General features: G+C 63.8%; 1 protein-coding gene across 2 annotated transcripts; it reads right to left on the reverse strand.

Moving 5' to 3' along the window:
* Nucleotides 1-416: 416 nt before the first annotated feature.
* On the reverse strand, nucleotides 417-19,606 carry CD81 (CD81 molecule). 2 transcript variants are annotated; one of them, XM_025286917.3, is made up of 8 exons: nucleotides 19,310-19,606; nucleotides 6,490-6,604; nucleotides 3,286-3,383; nucleotides 2,448-2,522; nucleotides 2,069-2,173; nucleotides 1,640-1,741; nucleotides 1,161-1,247; nucleotides 417-1,011 (listed from the first exon to the last, which is right to left on the reverse strand). In XM_025286917.3, the coding sequence occupies exons 1-8, from the start codon at nucleotides 19,373-19,375 to the stop codon at nucleotides 949-951; spliced, it is 711 nt and encodes a 236-aa protein (XP_025142702.1). In that variant the 5' UTR covers nucleotides 19,376-19,606; the 3' UTR covers nucleotides 417-948. The 2 variants fall into 2 exon arrangements, with proteins under 2 accessions (XP_025142702.1, XP_045021803.1); XM_045165868.1 differs by lacking the exon at nucleotides 19,310-19,606 and adding an exon at nucleotides 6,936-7,068.
* Nucleotides 19,607-22,847: the final 3,241 nt, after the last annotated feature.

The following is a 22,847-nucleotide window of genomic DNA, read 5'->3' on the forward strand; positions in this document are numbered from 1 at the left end:
GGCTGAGGGCTTCACCTCCAGCCCCTGGAAGATGGGGCCACCCAGCGCCTTGACAGGAGATTACAACCAGCTAGACAGGAAGAGAAGAGACCCTAGGGAGGGAGCAGTGTGTCCATCATCTACGGAGCTGACTGTCAAGAGGAAGGGGAGTCTTGCAGGGCCCTCACATCCTGTACCAAGTTTTTTGGGTCGTCCTGCCCACCCCTCGTAGGCCCCCCGGGCAGCAGTGCCAAGGAACGGGGACGGGAGTGAGGGCCAGGTGAAGGCTGCTGCTGGCAACACAGGGCCCAAGAAAGGGGCCCCACTGGCACCACCAACGGCCAGAGAGCTGAGCACCGCCCGTGCCGGGCTCCTCGGCCCCTCAGGCTGCCCTCCGGATCCCAGAGGCCACGGGCACATGGAGGGGCCAGACCGTGTTAGCATGCCTGGTTTTTCCTTCTTTATTGAATGACTTTTCAAGATGTAATTACAATTGAAGGTGACGCGTTAGAAAGGAGAGGTGCGCGTTGAAGGCATAAGGCTGCTCGTAGACCCGGCTCCAGAGACAGGTGGCCGGAAAGGAACAAGGATTAAAAAAAGGCTGAGCGTGTGTGTCGCTCATGGGGACGGGCGCGTGGGTGCAGCTCGGCAGGACGGTCCTTGGTGGCCCCCAGGAGAGGCCTGGCTGAGCAAGCAGAGCCCCCAAGCAGCAGAGGGGGACCCTGCCCTGCAGTCCCCACGGCCCACTCACACGCCCCCTACAGGTGACGTCAGCCCCAAAAGGACAATTAACAGGGAGCTTCAGGACATGAACAAAACCTCAAAAGTAAAAAAGCTGATAAGTGTAGCAGTGATACCAGGAGGTTATATACACAGGTAGTGGCGGCCCCTTCTTGGAAGTGTCTGGATCGCTCCGGGGGCGCTGCTGGGGTCCCTGAGGCCCTCCCTGAGGCCTCAGCGGCCGCAGCCTCAGTACACCGAGCTGTTCCGAATGCCACAGCAGAGCACCATGCTCAGGATCATCTCGAAGATCTGCAGGGAGGGGGCGGGTGGGCGGTCAGCTCCCGGAGATCGTGGGAGGCGGGTGGAGACCCCCGGGGGGTCAGGGGCAGGTCAGTCAGCCCTCGGAGACCCCAGTGTTGGGGTGGGGTCCCCAAGCAGAGCCAGTCGGCCCCACTCACCATGATCACAGCGACCACGATGGCCGCGATGCCAATGAGGTACAGCTTTCCCGAGAAGAGCTCGTCGATCTTCCCGTGGCAGTCCTCCTGCAGGGGCGGCCAGAGGGCAGTCAGAGGCGCCCGTCCTCCGACCCCACAAGGCAGCAGCCGGGGCCCCATGGAGGGGCACAGCCCCGCCCCCAGGGCCCCCCAAAAGAGATGTGAACGGCGTCTGGTCTCTGCCTGGTGCGAACAGCAAGCATGCCAAAGGCACCCTCCCGTGCTCAGAGACCATGAGGCACCGTCAGGACAGGGCTGGCCCCGGGAGGCCAGGGCACCCTCCACGCGGGGCTCAGAAGTGACCACGGCCCCCAGGCAGAGCAGCCCCAACTCCAGCCACCGCACAGCCCAGCATGACCGTGGCCTGAGGGAGCCCCGGGAGGCCCGGCCACCACCCAGGACCCAAGGGGCGGCAGCCCAACGGGGGAACCATCACGCACCTTGAACAAGTTAGTGATAACGTTGCCACTGGAGGGACACAGGCTGTTCTTGAGCACAGAGGTGGTCAGTGTCATCAGCGTGTTGGAACCACAGCAGTTAAGCTGCAGGGATGGAGGGCGCCCGCCGTCAGCCCTGGGCACATGTCCCATGGGCTGCAGAGGCCCCAGGAGCCTCCCTGGCCCGGGAGCTGGGGGCTTGGGGCAATCCCCTCCTGGGGGAGAACCACGCCGAGCGGCCCACTCCTCCTCACCCTTCCACTTAGCTGTGCTGGCCCACCCAGTTCCCCCCGGGGACCCCCCAGAAGACCCCAGGTCCCCGAGCGTGGGGCTGCCAGGCCCCAGTGCCCCTCCCGCTCCTGGCTGAGGTCACACCGAGAGGACAGAACCTCCGGCCCCGGCCCCTCCCTGGGCGCCCCGGCCCCACCGCACCGTCTCGTGGAAGGTCTTCACCACGGCCTTGGCGTTGTTGGCGTCGTCGTCCACGATGGCCTGCTGCAAGGCCTGGTCATAGAACTGCTTCACGTCCTTGGCGATCTGAGGAAGGAGGTGCTCACAGCGCAGAGGGACTGTCCCCCCCCAGACATGCCTTCACCTGGCTCGCTTGGAAGGTCAGGACGGACCTGCCTGCCCAGAGCTGGGAGGGGGCTCTGCGTTTCACTCGGCCACCACAGCCCCTCCTCCAGGAAGCCCTGTGGCTTCCTACCCAAAGACCCCGCCCAGAGAAGCGCCCACAGGCCAAGCCCTCCCCACAGCCTGCGACCCTGCCCTCCCCACCAGCACCCCTGCCCTCCGCCTGGACATGGCTCACCTGGTCCTTGTTGACAAAACCCCAGATGCCGGCAGCCACCTCACAGGCAAAGAGGATCACCAGGCAGGTGAAGAACTGGGGAGGGGAAAGGCGGGCAGAGAGGAGGTCAGAACAGGCCAGAGAGGGCCCAGGGCTCCCCGAGGCCGGCAGGGGCTCGCCTGCCACAGACGACGAGCACCCCAGGGGCCCACGGGCGCCTGTGGGGCACTCAGCAGTATCCACCCACCCCAGCCCTGATGGGGGATGAACCGTGTGAAACAGCGTCTAGGACTCGGGCTGGCAGTCACCTGCCACCCTTCTCATCAGCCCCGAGAGACTGGGCTCTGGAGAACAGGGTGGCTGGGTGAGGCGGGGCGGGGGGGGGTGGGGAAGGCTGGCTCTGGGCAGGTGGGAGGGGACAGGGAGCAAAGCCCGTGGGAAGGGGGGGTCACTGTGGTGCACCCGGGACCCCCCCACGGAGACACAGGCGCAGACTTCCCAGCCCACGCCACCCAGATGTCAGGCCCTGGGCAGCACGGCCAGGCCTCTGCTTCCCGTGGATGGGTGACTTCCCAGGGACACCTGAGGCCAGACCTGGGCAGGAACTAACCCTTTACTGTATCTGTGGCTCGTTTTAACAAAGAGAAAAAAGCAACTTGGACTTATAACCAGGAACTAGACAAAAAACTAGACATAGCAGCAGTCTGCCATGGTGGGGTCTGAGAACAAACTGGGGCAACCAGAGAGCTGGCACTTGAGGGAGGTTTGCAGGGCCGGGCTGGCACCGTACTCCTGGTTCTGCCCCCTGGCCCACCCTGCAGCCCTCCCACCCGACCCCATACCCAGCCCAGGACCTTACCGTGCCCAGCAGGCACTGGGACTCCTGGATGGCCCCGTAGCAGCCCAAGAACCCAACGAACATCATCACAGCACCCACGGCAATAAGGATGTAGATGCCTGCAGTGGAGAGAGGTTACACCCTCAACAACCCAATGTCCCAGAACCCCCAGCCCCCCAGAAGCCCTCCTCCCTGCGCTGGGCACTCACACCACTGCCCGGGGCTCAGGAGGGCCCACCAGGCGCTGGCGCCCACCCTGCTGGGAGGAGGTCAGATGCCAAGTGGCTTGGAGAGGAGCCTCGAGGGGGAAGCAGCCTGGCAGGGCCGTGTGGGCACCTCTGTGGGCCTCAGTTTCCTCCTCTGTGACGTGGAGGGAGTCAGGCATCACCGGGGCCAGGACTGAACCGCCAGTGGTGAGCGTTCAGGGGTCTCCGCCTGACCCTGCCACCTGTGCGCACTGACCCCTGAGAGCCTCCAGGACTCGGTGGGCCTTGGAGAGCCACCTGCATCTCGGCGCCAAGGGCCCAGCTGCTGGCCTGGGAGGCGGAGCGGAGCCTGGGGTCTGCTGGCCCCAGCTCACTTGAGGGTGACACACAGGGTCAGTCTGTCCTCCTGGCCTGTCCAGCACTCACTGCTGGCCATGCGGCCCTTCCCTGAGTCTGCAGCCCACCCAGAAGGGGCCCTTGCCCCTTGAAACGCTGACCACGTCTCTCCAAGGACTTCCCACAACCCTAGTCCTTCCAGCAGACCTGGGCCCACCCCCCCAGTTGCCATGGTTACGCAGCAGGCGAAGCTAGAGCAGAGCTAGGACACCAGGTCCCAGGGCTTTGGTGCCAAGGGCCCGTTGGCCCTGCCTGGCCATCTCTGGAGAAAAAGTCTGGGAGTTGGGACCCATTGGCAGGCTCAGAAGAAGCCTGGGGCCCTCTCTGGGCCAGACAGAGCCTTTGGGCAACCGTGAGTGGGCCTGGCCGAGGGTAAGCCCTGGGGGCTCCTCACTTGGACACGGCTAGGTTCCGAGACTCCCGTCCCCACATCCCTCCCTGAGGTTCAGCGGGACGGCCCAGGGCACCAGGGAGGGGTGTCCTGGCAGGTGCTGGCCCCCAGCACCTCCCGCCCGCCCCACGGGGCCAGCCTTCCTGCTGCAGCGGGCTCTGGCTCTGACCTGTGAGGCTGGGGACCCTCCTGGACCCTGCAGCATGGCCCGGGTGCTGCTTAAGTCCCGCTAGCCACCCCCCACTTCCTGGCAGTGGACACAGAGCTCATGTCAGGGCCCACGTCTGTCCCCACCGCCCTTGCAAGCCCCGTCTGCGTCGGACGTCTGCATCCTTCTGCCAGCCAGGGGGTTCTGGAAGGCTGGCCCTGGGTGGGCAGGGACGCTGCGGCCAGAGGGGCTCTGAGAGGCGCCCACCCCTGGTGGCATGGTGGCACAGCAGAAGCCTGAGTCCAGGGGCTGGTAACCGGCCTGCCAGGTGGTCCAGCCCTCCTTCACTCTTTCCCTGAGGGGAGCCCTCAGGCCCAGCGACGGCATGTGGCACAGGCTGGAGGGGCACCCACAACGCTAGCCATGCCCCCACAAGCCTCCCTATGGGACCCTTCCCATCACGGCCTGGGCCCGGCCCCCAGCCTCCAGCCTTCTACCAAGGTCTCCCCAGACCCCCGCGCGTCTGCCCGGAATGTGTCTCCAGGGGGCCGCGCGGGGCCACCCAGGTCTGCAGCCTACTGCCACCCTTGCCCCGGTCCAGGCTGAGGCATGCGGGCTTCAGCTCCTCTCCCAGCTGCCAGGCCACACGCTGGGCTGAGAGCAGGAGCCAGCCAAGCCACGAGGACAGGGACCCCCTTCCCGAACAGTGCGCCCCGGGGAGCCCACACCCCCTGCACCAAGAGCTCGGAGAGGGGGACGTGGACAGAAGACCGGGGCCATGTGGGGGCAGGCCCTGGGCAGGGGGAGGAGAGGCCTGGGAGGAGCCCCAGGGAGAAACTCCTCTCGAGCGTCCAGAGGACACCCTTGCGTCCTCAGACGTGTGGGCAAGGCTGGCTGCTTTGCTCTGAGGGTGCCTGATGTGGGGACAGCAGAGGCCGGGTCACAGTTCCCCTGTGCACTCTCGGGGTGCGCACACCCATGCTCTCTGCCTGAGACTCAGACCTGAGGGGGCCCCCGCAGCCTGGGGGGTGGGGAGCCTAGGACCCTGCAGACAAGAGCTGGGGACCCTCCCTGGAGGGCTGGCCCCGGGACACCCCCAGACCACGGGCTCCAGCCCTCCTGGGGCTGGCCCAAAGAGGACCCCCCACGACTCCGGGGTGGCCGAGTGGGATGGTGAGTGTGGGCCACCCCCAGCCCAGCATCTAAGCGTGCATCTTGAGTGTGGGGGCCCCCCAAGCAGCTGGGAAGGACTGGGACCCCTTGCAGGGTCCATGCAGGATGGCAGGTGGTTGCACGCCCCACGTGAGCCCCGCAGGCGTCCGGCCTGCTGCTCTGCCTGTGGGGCCGAGAGGGGCCTGCCCAGGGGCCAGTCCTTTAAAGGACAGGAGCGACTCCGCACACCCTCCCTGAGCTCCCTGGAAGCCAGGCCCATCTTAGGGGGCGGGACCGGAAGGAGGGGCACTGCTGTGCATGCGGGAGGCACCCCTCCCCATCCTCCAGAAGCCCTGCTCCTGGAGGCCCCAACCCCACACCCAGCCTGACAGATGCCCTGAAGAGCCGCGGCCTAATAAGGCAGCCAGTGTGGCCGAGGGGCCCCAGGCAGCCCAGGCATCCAGCCCCACCCCGCCCAGGAGCCTCCCTGAAAGGCCCACCGCCTGACACAGCGCCCCCGCTCCCGCCCTGGCTCCCCCTGCCGCTCCCACCCGCTTGCTCCTGCCCTGGCTCCCCCCGCCCCTAAGGGCGATCTGGTGAGATCCCCACAGGCCCCACACCCCTCCCATCCAGCTTTCCCTGGGAGCACCCCGGCCCAGGCAGGCCCTGGAACAACTGCAGAGGGCACCCAGGCCCCTCAGCGTCCCCAGGCTGATGCAACCCCCTACCCCAACCCCGAGCTCTTCCTGGTGGGCCTCCTCCTCCCCGCCCCAGGGAGAAGCAAGCCCCACTCAGTTGCGTCCTCCTGCAAGTGCTTCCTGACTGCCTGTCTGCAGCCTCACTGAGCTTACAATCACACCCCCCAGTGGCCTGTTCCTGCCGGCTCCCAGCCAAGAGCTGCCCAGGTCTGCAACCCATCCCCTATCACTTACCCACATAGAAGGTGTTGGGGGCGGGCCGGTCTCCAAGCTCCAGATACAGGAGGTTGGTGGTCTGCGGGTCATGGCGAAGCCACAGGGCCACGCCCAGTATCACACCTCCCGCCAGCTGGGGAGAGAGCAGGGCACTGGTCACACGCAGCTCAGAGACTGGCCGTGGCGCACATGGATCTCCCACGCAGCAGCGCAGAGAGGCGGGCCCTGGGCCCTCGCTCTGCCGGGTCAGCACCAAGGGCAGGGCTCACAGGCCCTGGGGTCACAGACTCTCGGCTCACAGGCCCTGGGGTCTGGGCTGCCCACTGCCTCGTGTCTGCTTTACCCCCTTGGTTTTCCAGATGCCCCAGGCGGGCTTTGGTACGGAGGACTGGGGGCTCATCCAGACCCTCCCACCAAGCACCACCGGAGACTGCGAGACAGGCTGTCAGATGAGACTCAGACACCTGGTTTTTCACAAGCACTTCTTTAGTATCAAGCGTGTCCCAAATGCTCCCGGAACACACTCACGCCAGAAAAGCACTCGCTGTTCACTGGAGTGGAAGTGTAACTGACGCCCTGTATTTCACTTGCTAAATCTGGCCAGAGGCCACACCGGAGCCCGCGGCCTGGGGAAGGCCGAGCCCTCCTCCGAGGGGGTGGCACTGCCCTGAGCTGGCTCATCCGGGAACTCCAAGGAGTGAATGCCAAGTCTCTGGTGCCAGGACACGGTAAGGGGTGGCAATCTGATGCCACCGGGCCCTGGCAGGGCTGGCAGTCACCGTCCGAGAGAGGGAGACTGCTGGGAAGGAAGAAGCTCGCTGTGCCCCCCAGACAGCTGGCGGTGAGACCGCCCTGAGGGGGCAGGAAAGGGGGCTCCTCGCAGAGCCTGGCATGGGGGTGGGGGCTTCCGGCTGACTCACCCCCAGAGGTCGGTGACTCGGGTAGGCGGGGTCTGCCCTTGAGGGTGCATCCAGGCCAGGCTCACGTCTGAGCATTCGACCCGGCCAGGCAAGCACCCCCGGGCTCCCCCACCAGCGAGGCAGTGACTGTCTTTGGAGCTAGGAACGCCAGCTCCTACACAGACCGTTGGCTCTGTGTCCAAAGAGGAAGAGAAACCAAAACACGGGCCCCAAGAAAACCACCTGGGCGGCCCGATGCTGGCCCCCGAGCGAGGCCCAAAGTCACCAGTGGGGGCCACGCTCAGCGGAGCAAGAGAGATTCGAGGCCCCGGCCCCATGGGCTGCCCCCAGGAAAGCCCCAAGCACCCCCAGGGATCTCCAGGCAGGGGACACGGGACTGCTGGGGCAGGAGGCTCGCAGCCCCACCCAGACCCTCCCACAATGGGCTGGCTCCATGTACGATAAGGCGGGGACTGTTGGGGACCATTGGCGCCTGGCAGCAGCCGGGCTGTCCCTGCCAGGGGAGGCTGCTGGCACCCCTCCCTGGAGCAGGTGACACCCTCAAAACCCCTGCCCCAGGATGGAGGCGCTCCCTGCCCCTCAACACTTTCCAACCGAGGGCAGCACGCAGGACCAGCAGGGTCCTTCCCAGGGCACCCAGGCCCTGCGCACCCCGTGAAGGGCAGTGCCCCAGCCGCAGGCATCCTGAGGCTGCCCCAGGTGCCCGTCACACCCGCGAGAGGGCAGGAGGGCCTGGGGGACGAGAGCAGGGAAGGTGGGGGGTGGTGGGTGAGGCGGGCGGCTCCAGAGGGAGTCCCGGCTCCTGGCTCAGCCGGCTGCCATCTGCACCTCCAGGGAAGGCGGTGGTGAGGCTGAGGGTTGCCGTGGTAACTCTGGCTGGAAACCGCCACTTATTCTGTTTGGAAACTGTGGTCCAGAGAGTGCTTTGTGAATGTCCGGGACAAGCGGGCAGGGCGGGGAGCCTCATCCGGGCCTCCCTTTGTGGCCCCAGAGGCCGGGCCCCAAACCCCGACTTGGCCTTGGTGTCCCCACTGCAAGGGGCGACGAACATGGGGGGGCCCCTCCCGCCCCTGGCTGTGCTGGGACCACCCATCTTCCCCTGCAGCCCCTCACCCCAGGATCCCAGGGCACAGGCCCATGTGGGGCACCTGGTCCTAACGGAAGCAGTGAGGGTCACGCCTGCCCCACCCCCAGACGCTGAGGCAGGGGGACCGAGGGGCAGGCAGAGCCCCCACCTCTCCTGCCTTGGGAAGGGCTTCCCAGCACAAACCCCAGGATGTGCAGAGGGGCTGCGGTCTCCAGACTTCCCTGTGCTCCCCCACCCTCCAGAGGGGCAGACAGGGAAGCCCGTCCTGCCTACAGGGGAGGGAGCAGCCTGGTGCTAGAGTGACCCCTCCTCGGCCATGCCAGGCCCCGCACACGCCCGCTCGGGCGGGCCTGGGGAAGGCAATGGGCAGTGACCAGCCCAGTCCGGGGGGCGGTGAGCACTCACCTACGGTCACCTACAGAGGACGGGCAAAGCAGCACTGCGACCCCCCAACCCCACCCCAAGAGGGCAGGGCGGGGGACCCAGAAAACCCCCAAGTCTGAAAGAAGCCTGCTCTTCAAAGACTAGCACGGACTGGCGCTGGCAAATGGCAGCAAGGACCCGGATCCAGCAGGTGTCAAGAACTTTCAAAACTCAGCAAGTACACAAATAACCCTATTTTTAAAAAACAGGCCAAGAAACCTCACGAAAACCTAAGCCTGAACAGACACTTCACCACAGAAGAAACGCGCGCAGCAAATAAACACACGGAAAGATGCCTAACGTCACCAGCCCCAGGGGAGATGCAAACGAAACCACAGTGAGACTGAAGACCAGACCAGGTGCTGGCGGGGGCCCCAGAGACAGAGCTCCAGCCCCCAGGATGCTCCCCCCGCAGGCCTGTGCCCATCCCCTGCACCCCCAGGTACTGCCCGAAGTGGGGGTGGACATCATGCCCACACACATGTGCTTTCCCGGTAAGCCCCCAAACCGGGGACACCCCACCTTCTGATTCCCTTCATATAAAAAGTACAAGAGGGACTTCCCTGGCGGTCCAGGGGTTAGGACTCCATGCTTGCAATGCAGAGGACACAGGTTCAATCCCTGGTCAGGGAACTAAGGGTCCAAAAACTCTACGAACTTAAGACATGCAGACATGGGCAGCAGTGGCAGGCTAGTGACTGCCTGGAGCAGGGAGGTGGTGCCCTGGGGGCAGGCCCTGGGGCTCTGCTGGGGTGAGCGCTGTGCACACCCTCCTGGTGGCGGGCTCAGTGTCCACAGGTGCCTCCCACATCAAAACCTACCAGGTCCTGTGAAACTGGAAGTGTCAGTCGCTCAGTCATGTCCGACTCTTTTGCGACCCCAAGGACTGCGGCCCGCCAGGCTCCTCTGTCCATGGGATTCTCCAGGCAAGAAGACGAGTGGGTTGCAATGCCCTCCTGCAGGGGATCTTCTGTCCCAAGGACCAAACCAACATCTCCTGCATTGGCAGATGGGTTCTTCACCACTAGCGCCACCTGGGAAGCCCTATCAGTTTAGTCCAGTCGCTCAGTCGGATGTCGACTCTCTGCAACCCCGTGGACCGCAATACACCAGGCTTCCCTGTCCATCACCAACTCACAGAGTGTACTCAAACTCATGTCAACTGAGTCCGTGATGCCATCCAACCATCCCATTCTGTCGTCCCCTTTTCTGCCTGCCTTCAATTTTTCCCAGCATCAGAGTCTTTTCAAATGAGTCGGCTCTTCACATCAGGTGGCCAAAGTATTGGGAGTTTCAGCTTCAGCATCAGTCCTTCCAATGAATATTCATGACTGATTTCCTTTAGGATGGATTGGTTGGATCTCCTTGCAGTGCAAGGGACTCTCAAGAGTCTTCTCCAACACCACAGTTCAAAAGCATCAATTCTTCGGCACTCAGCCTTCTTTATGGTCCAACTCTCATAATCATACATGACTACTGGAAAAGCCATAGCTTTGATTAGATGGACCTTTGTTGGCAAAGTAATGTCTCTGCTTTTTGATACACTGCCTAGGTTGGTCATAACTTTTCTTCCAAGGAGCAAGTGTCGTTTAATTTCATGGCTGCAGTCACCATCTGCAGTGATTTCAGAGCCCAAAAAGATAAAGTCTGTCACTGTTTCCATTGTTTCCCCATCTATTTGCCATGAAGTGATGGGACCGGATGCCATGATCTTAGTTTTCTGAATGTTGAGCTTTAAGCCAACTTTTTCACTCTCCTCTTTCACTTTCATCAGGAGGCTCTTTAGTTCTTCTTTGCTTTCTGCTGTAAGGGTGGTATCATCTGCGTATCTGAGGTTATTGATATTTCTGCCGGCAATCTTGATTCCAGCTTGTGCTTCCTCCGGCCCAGCATTTCTCATGATGTACTCTGCATAGAAGTTAAAGACCCAGTTTCCCCCTCAGTCAGTCTCTCCCATCAGGAAGATTCCATAAGCCTCTTGCCCTTCTCTGTCAGAGAGTAGGCAGACTGGAAACCACAGTCACAGAAAACTAACCCATCTGATCACATGGACCACAGCCTTGCCTGACTCAATGGAACTAGGAGCACCGCCATGCAGGGCCACCCAAGACGGACGCCTCACGGTGGAGATTTCTGACTAAACATGGTCCACTGGAGGAGGGAATGCAAACCACTTCAGTGCTCTTGCCTTGAGAACCCCATGAACAGTCTGAAAAGGAGGAAGCCCTATAGTTTGCCAAAGAGAAAATCGTTCAGGAGCCAGTGTGGACACTGAGCAGGTCGTCAAAGCCCAGGGCTGCTGGGGCAGAGCGCACGTGTACTCTGGACACAAGCTTAGCTCGGCCTCCCGTGGGGGCTGGGTGAAAACGAACGCGAACACCTGTCACTAAGTCATCTCCAACTCTTTGTGACCCCACAGGCTGTAGCCCACCAGGCTCCTCTGCCAGTGGGATTCTCCAGGCAAGAATACTGGAGTGAGTAAGTGATTCCCTTCTCCAGGGGATCTTCCCAATCCAAGGATTGAACCTGAGTCTCCTGCATTGAAGACAGATTCTTTACCGTCAGAGCCACCAGGGAAGCCTTTCCTTTTAAAGACATTCTGTTTGCGGCTGTGCTGGGTCTTCACTGCTGCAGGGCCTTCTCTGGTTGCAGGGGGGTGCTTCTCATCACCGTGGCGCCAGCTCCAGGGCACAGGCTCATCCGCCGCGGCCCATGGGCTTCGTGATTCCGCAGCATGCGGGGTCTTCCCGGATCAGGGATCAAAGCCACGCACCTCCTGCCCTGGTAGGCGGCTTCCTCACCACCGAGCCCCCAGGGCAGCCCCTTAAATGTGCGGTTGACACTGTGTCACACAAAGCTGTTTAAAAGCCCCCACACCCAGATCCCTGTCTACTGGACTTCTAAGTAGCAAGTCCTGAAGGATCCCAGCTGCCTTCTTCACCGAGGTCAGGACCCCAGGCTTCCAGTGACCAGCAGGAAGCATCTGGAAATGTTGAAATCTTGTCCACAGAACTGAGGTTTAACGTCAAACAAGGGACTGGATAACTAAGGATACGCCCGCTACAAAACAGAGTCCGGTGTTAACGGAAAGCATGCCGTCCTGGCGTTGCGTGGGAACCGGGACCTCCGGCTACCAGTCACCTTGGACCCCTGGGCGTCTTCCTGCCTCCAGTGTCCTCACGTGCACGCTGAGGAATTCACAGTGCACACGTGGACACGGGCAGAGCACGCGGATGACGCCACTGTGTACGGAGCGCGCCCGACAGCGCTGGCGACTGCTGGGACGGCCATCGGGAGCGTTGGGCAGGCCGGTCCCCGGTGGGGTCCGCACGGCTTCCTCTCCCCTCTCCCACCGGCCGGCCTGTCGGAAGGGCGGCCGCCAGCTGCTCTTGCACCCAAGATGCTCCTGCTGGGGGCGAGGCTGGGCAGCAGCTCAGGAAGGGGCTGGCTGACCCGCTGCTGGGATGACCAGAGGGCTCCACGCCGGGGGACGGCACGGGCTGTTTGCGGTGCTTTGAAGGCTCACTTTCTGTTTCTCTCTTCTTCCCTCCTTTCCCAGAATTAATAAATAATAGCGTCAGCTACGAAGAGGGGGTGGGGGAGCTGCCAAGTACACTGGGTTCCCGCCCGGCCAGTCTGCGTTTCCAAGAAGCAGCTGAAACGGAGAAGGAGCGGGCGTCTCCCTGCTTCCCTCTCAGCTGAGCCCGCTGCCCCCCACCAACCCCGCCAGGCCTTGGGCACCTCCCCACACCCAGCCCTGCCGCGTGGTCGCCCCAAGTGCTGCCCACACGCTCCAGGAGTGACAGGACATCCATGCACCCTGTGCCCCCTTAATCGGTGGCTGAGCCCCAGCAGCCCCCTGGCACTCGTGCCCTCAGTCCAGCGCTGTCAGGGAGGACGGCTCTCTGACCCAGGAACTGCCCACACGGCTCGGTACCCGAGAGGTCCTGGGGCCTGGAGACCCGCCCAGGAGGACAGTGAAGGCCACAGGAAGGGAGCGAGGCAGGAGGTGCCCCTGCAGACCCTGGGACAATTCAGAGGGCCGAGGTGCAGCCCAGATGCTGCTAATGGGCGTGGAGGGTCAGCTGGGCCAGAGTGCACCCCACTCGGGTGGGGCCGGGACGTGGTCCCGCAGGCTGAGCCTCCACCTCCACCCGCCACAAGGACAGACATGGCGACACGGGGCCTGACTGCCCTCCTGGAGTCCTGCCGTGCCCTCTGGGAGCAGGGCCTCCCAGCTCAGGGCAGGAAGGAAGGAAGGACAGAGGAGCAGGACCCTCGGCTCAGCCGGGAAGCGGAAACCCCTCTCCAGCCCCTCGACCTCAGGAAGCCGCCTGGCCCGGCCTCTAAAAATAGGCGTGGGGGTGGGGAAGGACTCTGGCCCCAGGGCCCCACCAGCGGGGGATCCCAGAGCGCCCTACTGCCGGGAGGTGAACACAGGCCCCCCGCCGCCTCCCGTGGCCCAGCAGAGCAGGCCTGGTCACTTTCTGGGCCAGTTCCCGAGCCTACCACCCACTGTGGGCAAGGAGCCCAGGAAGTGGCCTGCTCCTCCACCCCAAACCCACCCCACCAGCTGAAAGAGCCCCTCGTGTGGGATGGCCTTTTGCTCCCTCGGCCCCTGTGCGGGGGTGAGGGGCACACGTGGACACTGACGTCCCAAGGCTGAGCTGCAGGGGGCCACACACGTCAGACAAGGAGGGTCTGGGTGGGCTGGGAACCCACTGCAGAGGGAGAGGGCAGGTGAGGGGCCTGGGCAGGGGGCAGAGGCAAGCAGAGGGCCCCTGGGGCAGCTGAGGGTGTCCGACCGGCACCTGCCCGCCACAAGCCCGGGCACAGCCACTCGCCCTGGGGGAATGCCACGCCATGCCACACCACCCTGCTGCCGCCTGGAGCCATGCCGGCCCTGAACCACAGCGGTTGAAGGAAGGGCCCTGGTTTCCAGCCTGCTTCTACCACTTCCTCACGTGGGCCATTTGGAACCTCAGGCTCCTTATCGCCCCAGTGGGCCGCAGGTGTGGGCAAGGGGAAGGCACTGGGGAGTTTCACATGGGCTAGAGCTGATATCTTGGGGACAGAAGGGAAGCACTGCCCATCCAGAGAGCGGGCGGCTGAGCCCCTGGGGTAGGGAGCAGAGAGGACCTCGGCTGTGTGTGAGGGAGACACCGCCGTGAGCCCTGAGCAGGCAGGACTGCGGAAGGCGTTCCCAGGCGCACTGCCCCTTGGCAGCCCCCATACACCTAAGACCCACACTATCGAGCTCTGGGGCTCGGGTCTCCCAGCACCCAGGACTGGAGGCTGGGGAGGCAGGCAGCACAGGGTCCTTACTCATGTCCCCCCAGCTCGAGGCCCAGGGCGCCTGGTAGCCCCAGAGGCACAGCCTGAGCTGTAGCCAGCAACGGGCTGCAGCGCTGAAGCCAACTCAACAGGCACCACAGGCGAGGCAGACGGCACGCCAGGCGAGGCAGGGCTCCAGGGCACTGCTGGACGCTCCCCGAGGGAGAGTTATGGCCCGGGGGACCTGGGCGTGGGAGTCGCGACAGGAGATTCGCTGTGAGGGCAAGGGATGCCGGGGGCCGCCCGCCCACACCCACCCGCTCCGCATGGGCCTGGCTTCCTGTCCTTCACCTCCCCCACAATCATCACGTCTCCCTGGCAGTTGGGGTGCAGGGAGCAGCACCGTTCTCAAGGTATAAGGGCTACAGCTTCCGTGGAGAGGGGAAGGAGGCCCTGCTCCCCAGGCCTCTGTGGCAACCCGACCCACACCCAGGCTCTGGAGCCCCCTGCCCGAAGCATCCTCACTACCGATTCAGGCACCTGAGGAACCCGACGCCACCCCCAGCCCCGGCTCCAAGGTGCCTCCCTGTCCACGGAGCTCAGCAGGCCTCAAGGCCAGGGAGGGTGGCTGCCCCCCAGCTGGTCGGCCACCCCTGCAGGGCCTCCCCCAACATCTGGGCGCCCACCTGGAGGCCCCGGTGGTCTTGTGGGAATCGGCGGCGGCTTTGCTGTAGCGAGGAGGGGCCCAGGCCCCACAGAACAAAGTGTGTGCTGGGGGCCGGGGGGTGGCACCAAAGTCCAGAGGCTCTGGGAGGAGGCCTGCGGGGTCAAACCACATCTGGCGGACAGGTGGACAGGGCCCAGGAGAGACTCTGCTAACCTGTCATGGTCAATCTGCTCCTGCAGGGTGGGCGGTCCTGGCCACCGGCCCATGCCGCCTCCAAGGTGGAAAATACCCCGGCCTGGCCGCAGCCTGGCCCAGGTCCCGGGGGCGGACAGGGCCAGGCTCCCGCACCCCCACACCACCCCTAACCGGGGCCCTCTCCAAAACGAGTGCAAACGTGCCATGGGCCCCTCCCTCGGGCACTGGACTCTAAACCTTATTGACCACGGCCCAGGTTCCCCCGGCACGGCTCTCAGGCACTGGGAAGGTGTGTAGGTAGATTATCCGGGAGGAGGGTGGTTTGGTGGGAGCTTATTTCTGTCTGGCCTTCAAAGCAGTTAGAGATAGGGATCAGGGTGAACTCAAATTTCCGGAGGGAGACTGAGCTGGGGGCCACGGGCAGCACCCCATGGGCTGGAGCAGAGCCAGCAGGGTCCCGGGCGCCCACGTCTGTACCCCCTGGTGCCCAGACACTCTCCCTGGGGGCAAGCCTGACCTGGGCACAGACCACAGACTTCCTCTTCTTGGCCTGGCCCAGATCGACAGCCGTAGCCCAAAGTTCAGCAGCCAGGCGCCCGGGGTCACTGGGGGAGGCCACCTGCTCCTTTGAAACAAGGCACAGAAAGTCCCTGCCCCCCAGCAGAGCCCGCCTGGGCCTGGCCCCTCTCCTGGGAAGGAAGGTGACAGAACCGCTAAGTGACAGACAGCCATGTGCCATCTGGAAGCGAGAGCAAAAGGCCGGTGAGCAGGCCTCTAAGCAGCCTCGCCCCAGCCTGCCCCTGCCACCTCCTCTGGAAGGAGGCCTGAGTGCGTGGGGGCAGTGGGCGCCAGGGCGAGGCTGCCGCTGTCGCAGAGGGGAAGCCGTGATCACACCCATTTCACAGATGCGGTCAGCAGGCTCCCACGGCTCGCTCACTCTGGGCTGGGCAGGAGTGCAGGGCCGGGAGCCTACACAGGCCCCGAGCCGCCCCAGCAGCAGGGCCCTGAGTCCCAGCCGCCCCGCCCCGCCGGGGAGCTCCCAGGCTCCCCCACACACGTCCCAGCGGGCAGGAGCTCCAGGCCCCGGCTCCCCAGCTCGGGCCAGGCCACTCCTCCCCCAGCCCGGCCACCTCACTCACAGCCCTCAGCCACCTCCACAGGGGCTTGGGGTCTGGTGTGGAGACGTGGGAGAGCCCATGTGTGTGTGTGTGGGGGCGGGGGCGGCGGCGCAGGGCCAGTCTGTCTGTGTGTGAGAGAGAGCCCGTGTGTGTATGTATGTGTGAAAGCCCGTGTGTTAGTGAGAGCCTGTGTGTGTGTCTGCATGTGTAAGAGCCTGCATGTGTCTGTATGGGTGAGAGCCTGTGTGTGTGTGTGTGTGTGCGTGTGAGAGCCTGTGTGTGTGAGCCTGTGTATGTGTGTGTGAGAGCCCGTGTGTGTGTGAGCCTGTGTGTGTGTGTAAGAGCCCGTGGGGGGTGTGTGTGTGTAAGCCTGTGTGTGTGTGTGTGAGAGCCTGTGTGTGTGTGTGCACGTGAGAGCCTGTGTGTGTGTGAGCCCGGGTGTGTGTGAGAGAGACCGTATGTGTATGTGTATGTGTGAGAGCTCATGTGTGTGTGTGTGAGAGCCCGTGGGGGGTGTGTGTGTGTAAGAGCCTGTGTGTGTGTGTGAGAGCCCGTGTGTGCGTGTGTGTGCACATGAGAGCCTGTGTGTGTGTGAGCCCGTGTGTGTGAGAGACCGTATGTGTGTGTATGCGTGAGAGCCCATGTGTGTGTGAGAGCCTGTGTGTGTGAGAGCCCATATGTGTCTGCATGTGTAAGAGCCTGCATGTGTCTGTATGGGTGAGAGCCCGTGTGTGTGTGTGAGCCTGTGTGTGTGTCTGTGTGTGCGCACGCGTGTGCACTGGCATGTAGGGACGGGCTCCTTCCAGGACCCCATGCCAGCAGGCCTGTGCCGCCGCCTCCCAAGGGGACAGCTTTACTCTCTGAAAAGAAACTTGCGAAAGTGCCTGGATCCGGATCCAGACACGCAGCCTCCACCTCCCGCCTGGCTCGCACTCCCAGCACCCGCTGAGCCACCGAGGCTGGGGCGCGGGTGGGGCTGGCCCTGCGGGGTCCTCCAGGCACCCAAGTGCCAGAAGCCCCCTCCCCACGTCACGGCCTACACCTGGCAAGGAGAGCGGTCTTCCCTGCGGCCACCATGCCCAGCACCCAGCTCCTAAACTAACAGGACCCCAGTTCAGAAGAGAAGGAGCCAAGACCAGAGCAGCAGGCTCCACCAGGGTCCAGGCCCCAGCCCCACACTCTTGGCTGGGGGTGGGGGTGCAGAGAGGGGCTTCCTGCTCCCCACCATGGGTGGGTGGGGCCTCCGTGCCCCTGGAAGCCAACTTGTCAGAGCTCTGAAGGGCAGGCCCGGGGAGGGGAGGAGAAGGGAAATAATTCCTCCGGCCTGAATAGAGTGGCCCCGGGGGATGTGTCAGGCCTCCGCCTGGGCTGCCTGGGAAACCTGGGACATTACCAGAGGCAGCTGGGAGGGGTTGGGGGAGGGGGGAGTCTGCTGGAGACCTCCCAGGCCGCGCGGTGGGAGGGGCTTCTCCGGGAGCTCGGTCTCCTTCCTTGCCCCCCACCTCCCACCAGGGCCCTCCCAAGCTCTGCTCTCAAGGGAAAAGCTTGAAGGCCGCTGGGAGAGGGGGTCTGGTTGACACCCCTTGCCAAGGCCAAAGCAGGCGATTACTAAATCAACACCAGGACCAGCCCCTCAGCAAAGGTTGCCAAGGCCCCTGGCCCATCCTGCCAACCTCCCTGCTCGCACCCCCAGGGCAGAGGCTGATGGCCACGGGCCCCACGGGTGCCCTGCAGGCAGGACGAGACAGTTCCACTCCAAGTCCAGTCTCCGCCCCCCCACCCCAGCACCTCAGTGTCCCGGGACCTGACCCTGGGCCGTCCGGAGGGCAAACGGAGGTCTCCAGGCCCACACAGTTCTCCAGGAGCCATTTTAAAACTTTAGCCTCCCCATGTTGACTTGACATCCAGCAGACAGTCCTTGTCCTCCGGGACAAGGGCTGAGCAGCCTGGGGAGGTGGAGAAGCAACAAGGGGCCAGAAAGTGGCCCAGGTCCCTGCCCGGGGACCCCCGAGGGGTGGCAGCGCCCAGCTGCCAGAGGGGCTCCTGACGCCCACGCCTGAGGGCCCCCGGGACAGCAAGAGATCTCCACGCCCCTAATTCCAGCACCAACAGGAAATGGAAACAAAAGCCAAAGCTTCACCCGGCACCAGCCAGCAGTTAAGGCTGATCAGCAAACACAACTCAGGCCTGCTGCCCAGAGGCCCCAGGAGACCCTCCAGCACCCCTCAGACGTCTCACCTGTGGGCACCTCTTTCCAAGCCCGGAGCTGGGCATCCACCCCGCCCCAGCACCCTCAGGCTCGGAGTCGCCCAGCTCTGCGGGCCCCCTGCCTGTGCCAGCTTGGAACACCGCTCAGCCCCTCGCCCCTCACAGCCTCTGCAGCGCCCCAGGGCGAGGAGGGGCTGAAATCTACCTCTGGGTGAGGATACTCGGCCCCCCAAACTGGGGGCACCACTATGCAGGCACCCCGGCACGCGGGCCACCCGGGAGCAGGGCGCTTCTTGTTTGCGCTTTGCCCGGGCACGGACCCCCAAACCGACCCTCAGGGTGGCGACAGCAAACAGGAGGATGAAACTGACTTGGGCCCAGAGTGGGGTGGACAGTCCCCAAGACTAAGGCAAACTGTAGCGCGCCACCCCACCTCCCCCCGCCCGCCAGCCCGCCAGCCACTGCACCGGGCCGGGCCGCCCATCTAGGGGCGGTGGCTCTGATGAGCTCATGGGGGCGGAGTGTCTCAAGCCCCGCCCTCGAGCCCCTCTTTCCCCAAGAAGCAGGGCGGCCCCAGAAACAGCGGTCCGGAGAACTAAGCAGTAGCCGGGCGCTGGGTTCGGGACACGCACCCACCGCACCACCACCACCACCAGCCGGGAACGGACCCCGGGTCCCCGAAAGGCACGGCCGCGGGGTTCTAGGTCCCGACGCGCAGAGGCCCGAAACCCGTCTTAGAGCCCCCAGACCCGCCGTCGAGGGACGCGGCGGCCCCGGACGACCCCCACCTTCGCGAATCGCCGGCCTAGGCCCTCCCACCCACCCAGGCTGGACGCACACAGGTGGCCCCGCAACTTAGCGGCCCGGCTGCGCCCCTTGGCGGGGCCTAGCCGAGCGCGCGGCCTGCCGGGCTCGGGGAACGCCTCCCACCCCGGTGCAGGCTCACCCAGAAGACGAAATTGAAGACGAAGAGCAGGTATTTGATGCACTTGGTGCAGCCCTCTACCCCCATGGCGGCGCGGGCGGCGGGCGGCCTGCGGGGCGCGTGCCTGTCCTGGGCGTCGGGCGCGGGGCCTGGCGGCCTGGAGAGCGGCTGGGGGCCTGGCGGGCGGCTGGGTGCGCAGACGGGAGGCGCCGGGCAGGCGCGGACGAGGGGCACGGAGGAACGCGGACTAGGCGAGCGTGAGGCCTGGCTGGCACGCGCCGGAGTCTTCGCAGCCGCTGCGCGCTCACTCTGAGCTCGAGTGCGCGCCCCGTTCCGGTATTAATAGGGCGCCGAAGCCACGCCCACAGGCTCCGCCCCGAGGCCCCCCCCCCGCCCCGCCGCCCCTGCTGCGGGAGCGCGGAGTGGACGCGGCCCCAGCCAGCAGCCTGGCCCCCAGGGAAGGGGCGCACGACCCTCCCCCTGTGGCTCACACACTTCGGGGTGTCAAATAGTGCAGTCAGGACGCAGGGGCCTGGGCGCGCAGTGCTAGGCGCCGCACGCATCCCTAGGCTGCGGGCACGCTCGATTCCCCGAGGGGCCGCGCGGGAGGACTGGCCTGCAGCCAGGGAAGACTCACTTCCCCTCCTCCTTCAGGCTCCTGGGGACGATCCTCGAAGGCGCCATGGAGGAGGTGATGCACCGGCCAACAGCTAAGCAGTGCGCTTTGTACACAGCGCTTTCCGGGACAGAAAGCCGCGTCGGGTTGGGAGTGAGGCGGCCGTGGAGGAGGCCCTGGTGTGAAGATCATAGAAGCCGAGTCTAGGTCGCTGAGCCCTTGCCCCATGGAAACGGGGAATCGCTGAGAGCTGGTAGAGGAGTCTGTGCTAGAAAGGTCACAGAGAGAGTGTCCCCCCGGCCAGTGTTGCATCCAAGAGGCCCAGGCCGCCTCCGGAACATGGGGCGTGTTTCACGCACACCCTGGTGGTGCCAGTACCCACAGCCCTGCTGTCTCCTGAGTTCCCGGCTGCCCTCACTGCCTGAGCTAACCAGGGGGCAAAGAGGTGATTCGTCACGCTTTCCGCCCAGGTGACAGCAAGGTGACAGCAGCTGGAGAGACGGGAGCTCTGCCTCTGCAGTTGCCCTGGCACGAGTAACTACTGACCGCGTGAAATGTGGCCAGTGCCGCCGCCCGGGACTGACGTGCTGATTTTGCTCATGGTGCAGGGGTTTGCATTTCAGTAGCTGAAGAAGGCCAGTGGCTACTGTGTCGTATCCATCGAGAGGCCCTGCTAGTCCTGTAGCTTTCTCGGTGGTTTATTTAAAAATTTGTTTCAGCTTCACGCTTCTGGAAGAGCCAGGAGCACAGGTGAAGGGTTTGTGCGTGTTGAAGGTTATAACCAAAAGAAGTAACGTCTTTGAGGGGTCTGCCTGGATTCTTTTTGCTGACCAGGAGGCAGAACAGGACTTCAGTTTGAAGAGTCGCTTGTATAGGTGGTTTCCCTGGTGGCTCAGATGGTTAAGAATCTGCCTGCAATGTGGGAGATCTGGGTTCGATCCCTGGGTTGGGAAGATCCCCTGGAGAAGGGAACAGCAACCCACTCCAGTATTGTTGCCTGGAGAATTCCATGGACAGAGGAGCTTAGCTGGCTACAGTCCATGGGTCACAAAGAGCTGGACACGACTGAGCCCCTAACACTTTCACTTTCGTCTGGGTGCCCTGGGCGCTCTGTCCTCCCATCCGCTCCCTTCAGTGACGCAGACATTCCCTGCCAACGTCGTGGGCCGTCTCTTCCCTGGGCCTCCTGGGAAGGGGGTGGTGGGGCAGAGAGCCCAAGCTCAGGGAGCCGCAGAACCATGTGCGTGCGTCCTTGGCCCAGCACCCTGCTTCTTGTGTCCGCTGCTTCAGTCCTGCAGGTGCCAACTATGTGCCTGGTGCTGTAAGCAGCTAGACAGCCAGGACCCCTTCGCTTGAAGACCTCAGGCCCTGGTGAGGCCGACAGATGTCACCCGATGATGGTCATGGTGGTGCTGGGAAGGGACACTGTTTGGAGGATGCTGGATGGAAAGCCACTGGGGGTGGGGGCCACTCCTCCATGGAGTTCCAGGAGAAGTCAGTGACGGAGCCAGCCCTGTGGGGTGCTTTTGTTGTTCAGTCGCTAGGGCTAAATCGTGTCCGACTCTGCAACCCCATGGACGGCAGCACACCAGGCTTCCCAGTCCTGCACTATCTCCCAGAATTTGCTCAAACTCATGTCCATTGAGATGCCATCCGACCATCTCATCCTCTGTCGCCCGCTCTTATCCTGTCCTCAATCTCTCCCAGCTTCAGGGTCTTTTCCAATGAGTCAGTTCTTCACATCATGTGGCCAAAGTATTGGAGCTTCAGCTTCAGCCCTTCCAATGAATATTCAGGGTTGACTGAATAAATGAATCCAATTCAATCCTATTATATTTAGGATTGACTAGTTTGCTCTCCTTGCAGTCCAAGAGACCCTCAAGAGTCGTTTCCAGCACCACAGTTTGAAAGCATCAATTCTTCGGCGCTCAGCCTTCTTTATGGTTCACCTCTCACATGTGTACATGACTACTGGAAAAACCATAGCTTTGATTATATGGACCTTTGTTGGGGTATTGGGGGGAGCGTTTCAGGCAGAAGGGGAGGTTGGAAACAGGAAGCTAGTGGGTGCTAGCAGAAGAATGTGGGAAGAGGGATAGACTCTAAGGTCTGAGGTGGGGGCTGGTGGTGAGGTCAGGGTGAGGCTGGCTCTTGGCCCTGAAGGGTGGTGCTGCACTGGATTCTGGCCCCAGTGGAGGTGACTGGAGGGTTTCCACAGGAGAACGTCAGGCCTGGCCCCGGAGGAATTGGCTCGCGTGGTTACAGGGCTGGGAGTGAACTGCGTGGGCACGCTGGCGGCCCAGGAGGGCCAGTTTGGTGACGTCATCCAGCCTGAGTCTGGAGGCCTGAGCCCCAGCGACACTGGAAACCGCAGTCTGAGGGCAGGAGGAGGTGCCAGGAGCCACCCCAGCTCACGGGGTGGGGCCGGAGGAGGGCGTGTCCTCCTTTCGCCCGTGTGTTCCTTCAGGCTTTGGGGGACGGCACCTGCTCTCCTGCATCCATGTTCAGTACTGACCCCACCTGGGAGCACCCCCAGACTCCCCCAGAAGGTGTGCCCCTTCGGGGTACCCAGGGAGGGGTCACATGGACACAGGGGTCCACATCTTGGGCAGGGGTGGCATGTTGTGTGTGCCAGTGTGAGCTGGGGACAGGGTGGGGGGGGCGCCCCAGAGGCAAGGCCTGAGAAGGGGGCGGGGGGCACCCTGGGGGCACGGCCTGGGCAAGGCTCCGGATGTCTGGGCCACAGAGCTCCCGTTCCAGCTCTGGGCCGGGACACCTGGACAAGCTCCCAGATGGGCTGCATTTGAGAATGAGGGGGCAGAGGCGGGGCCTGCCAGCCTGGGAGGGGAGCCCCCCACACCGGCCACCTCCCACCCCTCACTCCTCACCCCCCCCACCTCCCCCACCTGTGCCACCCCTGCCCTCCCCTGACTGCCCCAGGAC

This window comes from Bubalus bubalis, chromosome 5 (assembly GCF_019923935.1).
Source record: "Bubalus bubalis isolate 160015118507 breed Murrah chromosome 5, NDDB_SH_1, whole genome shotgun sequence".
Classification (NCBI taxonomy): domain Eukaryota; kingdom Metazoa; phylum Chordata; class Mammalia; order Artiodactyla; family Bovidae; genus Bubalus; species Bubalus bubalis.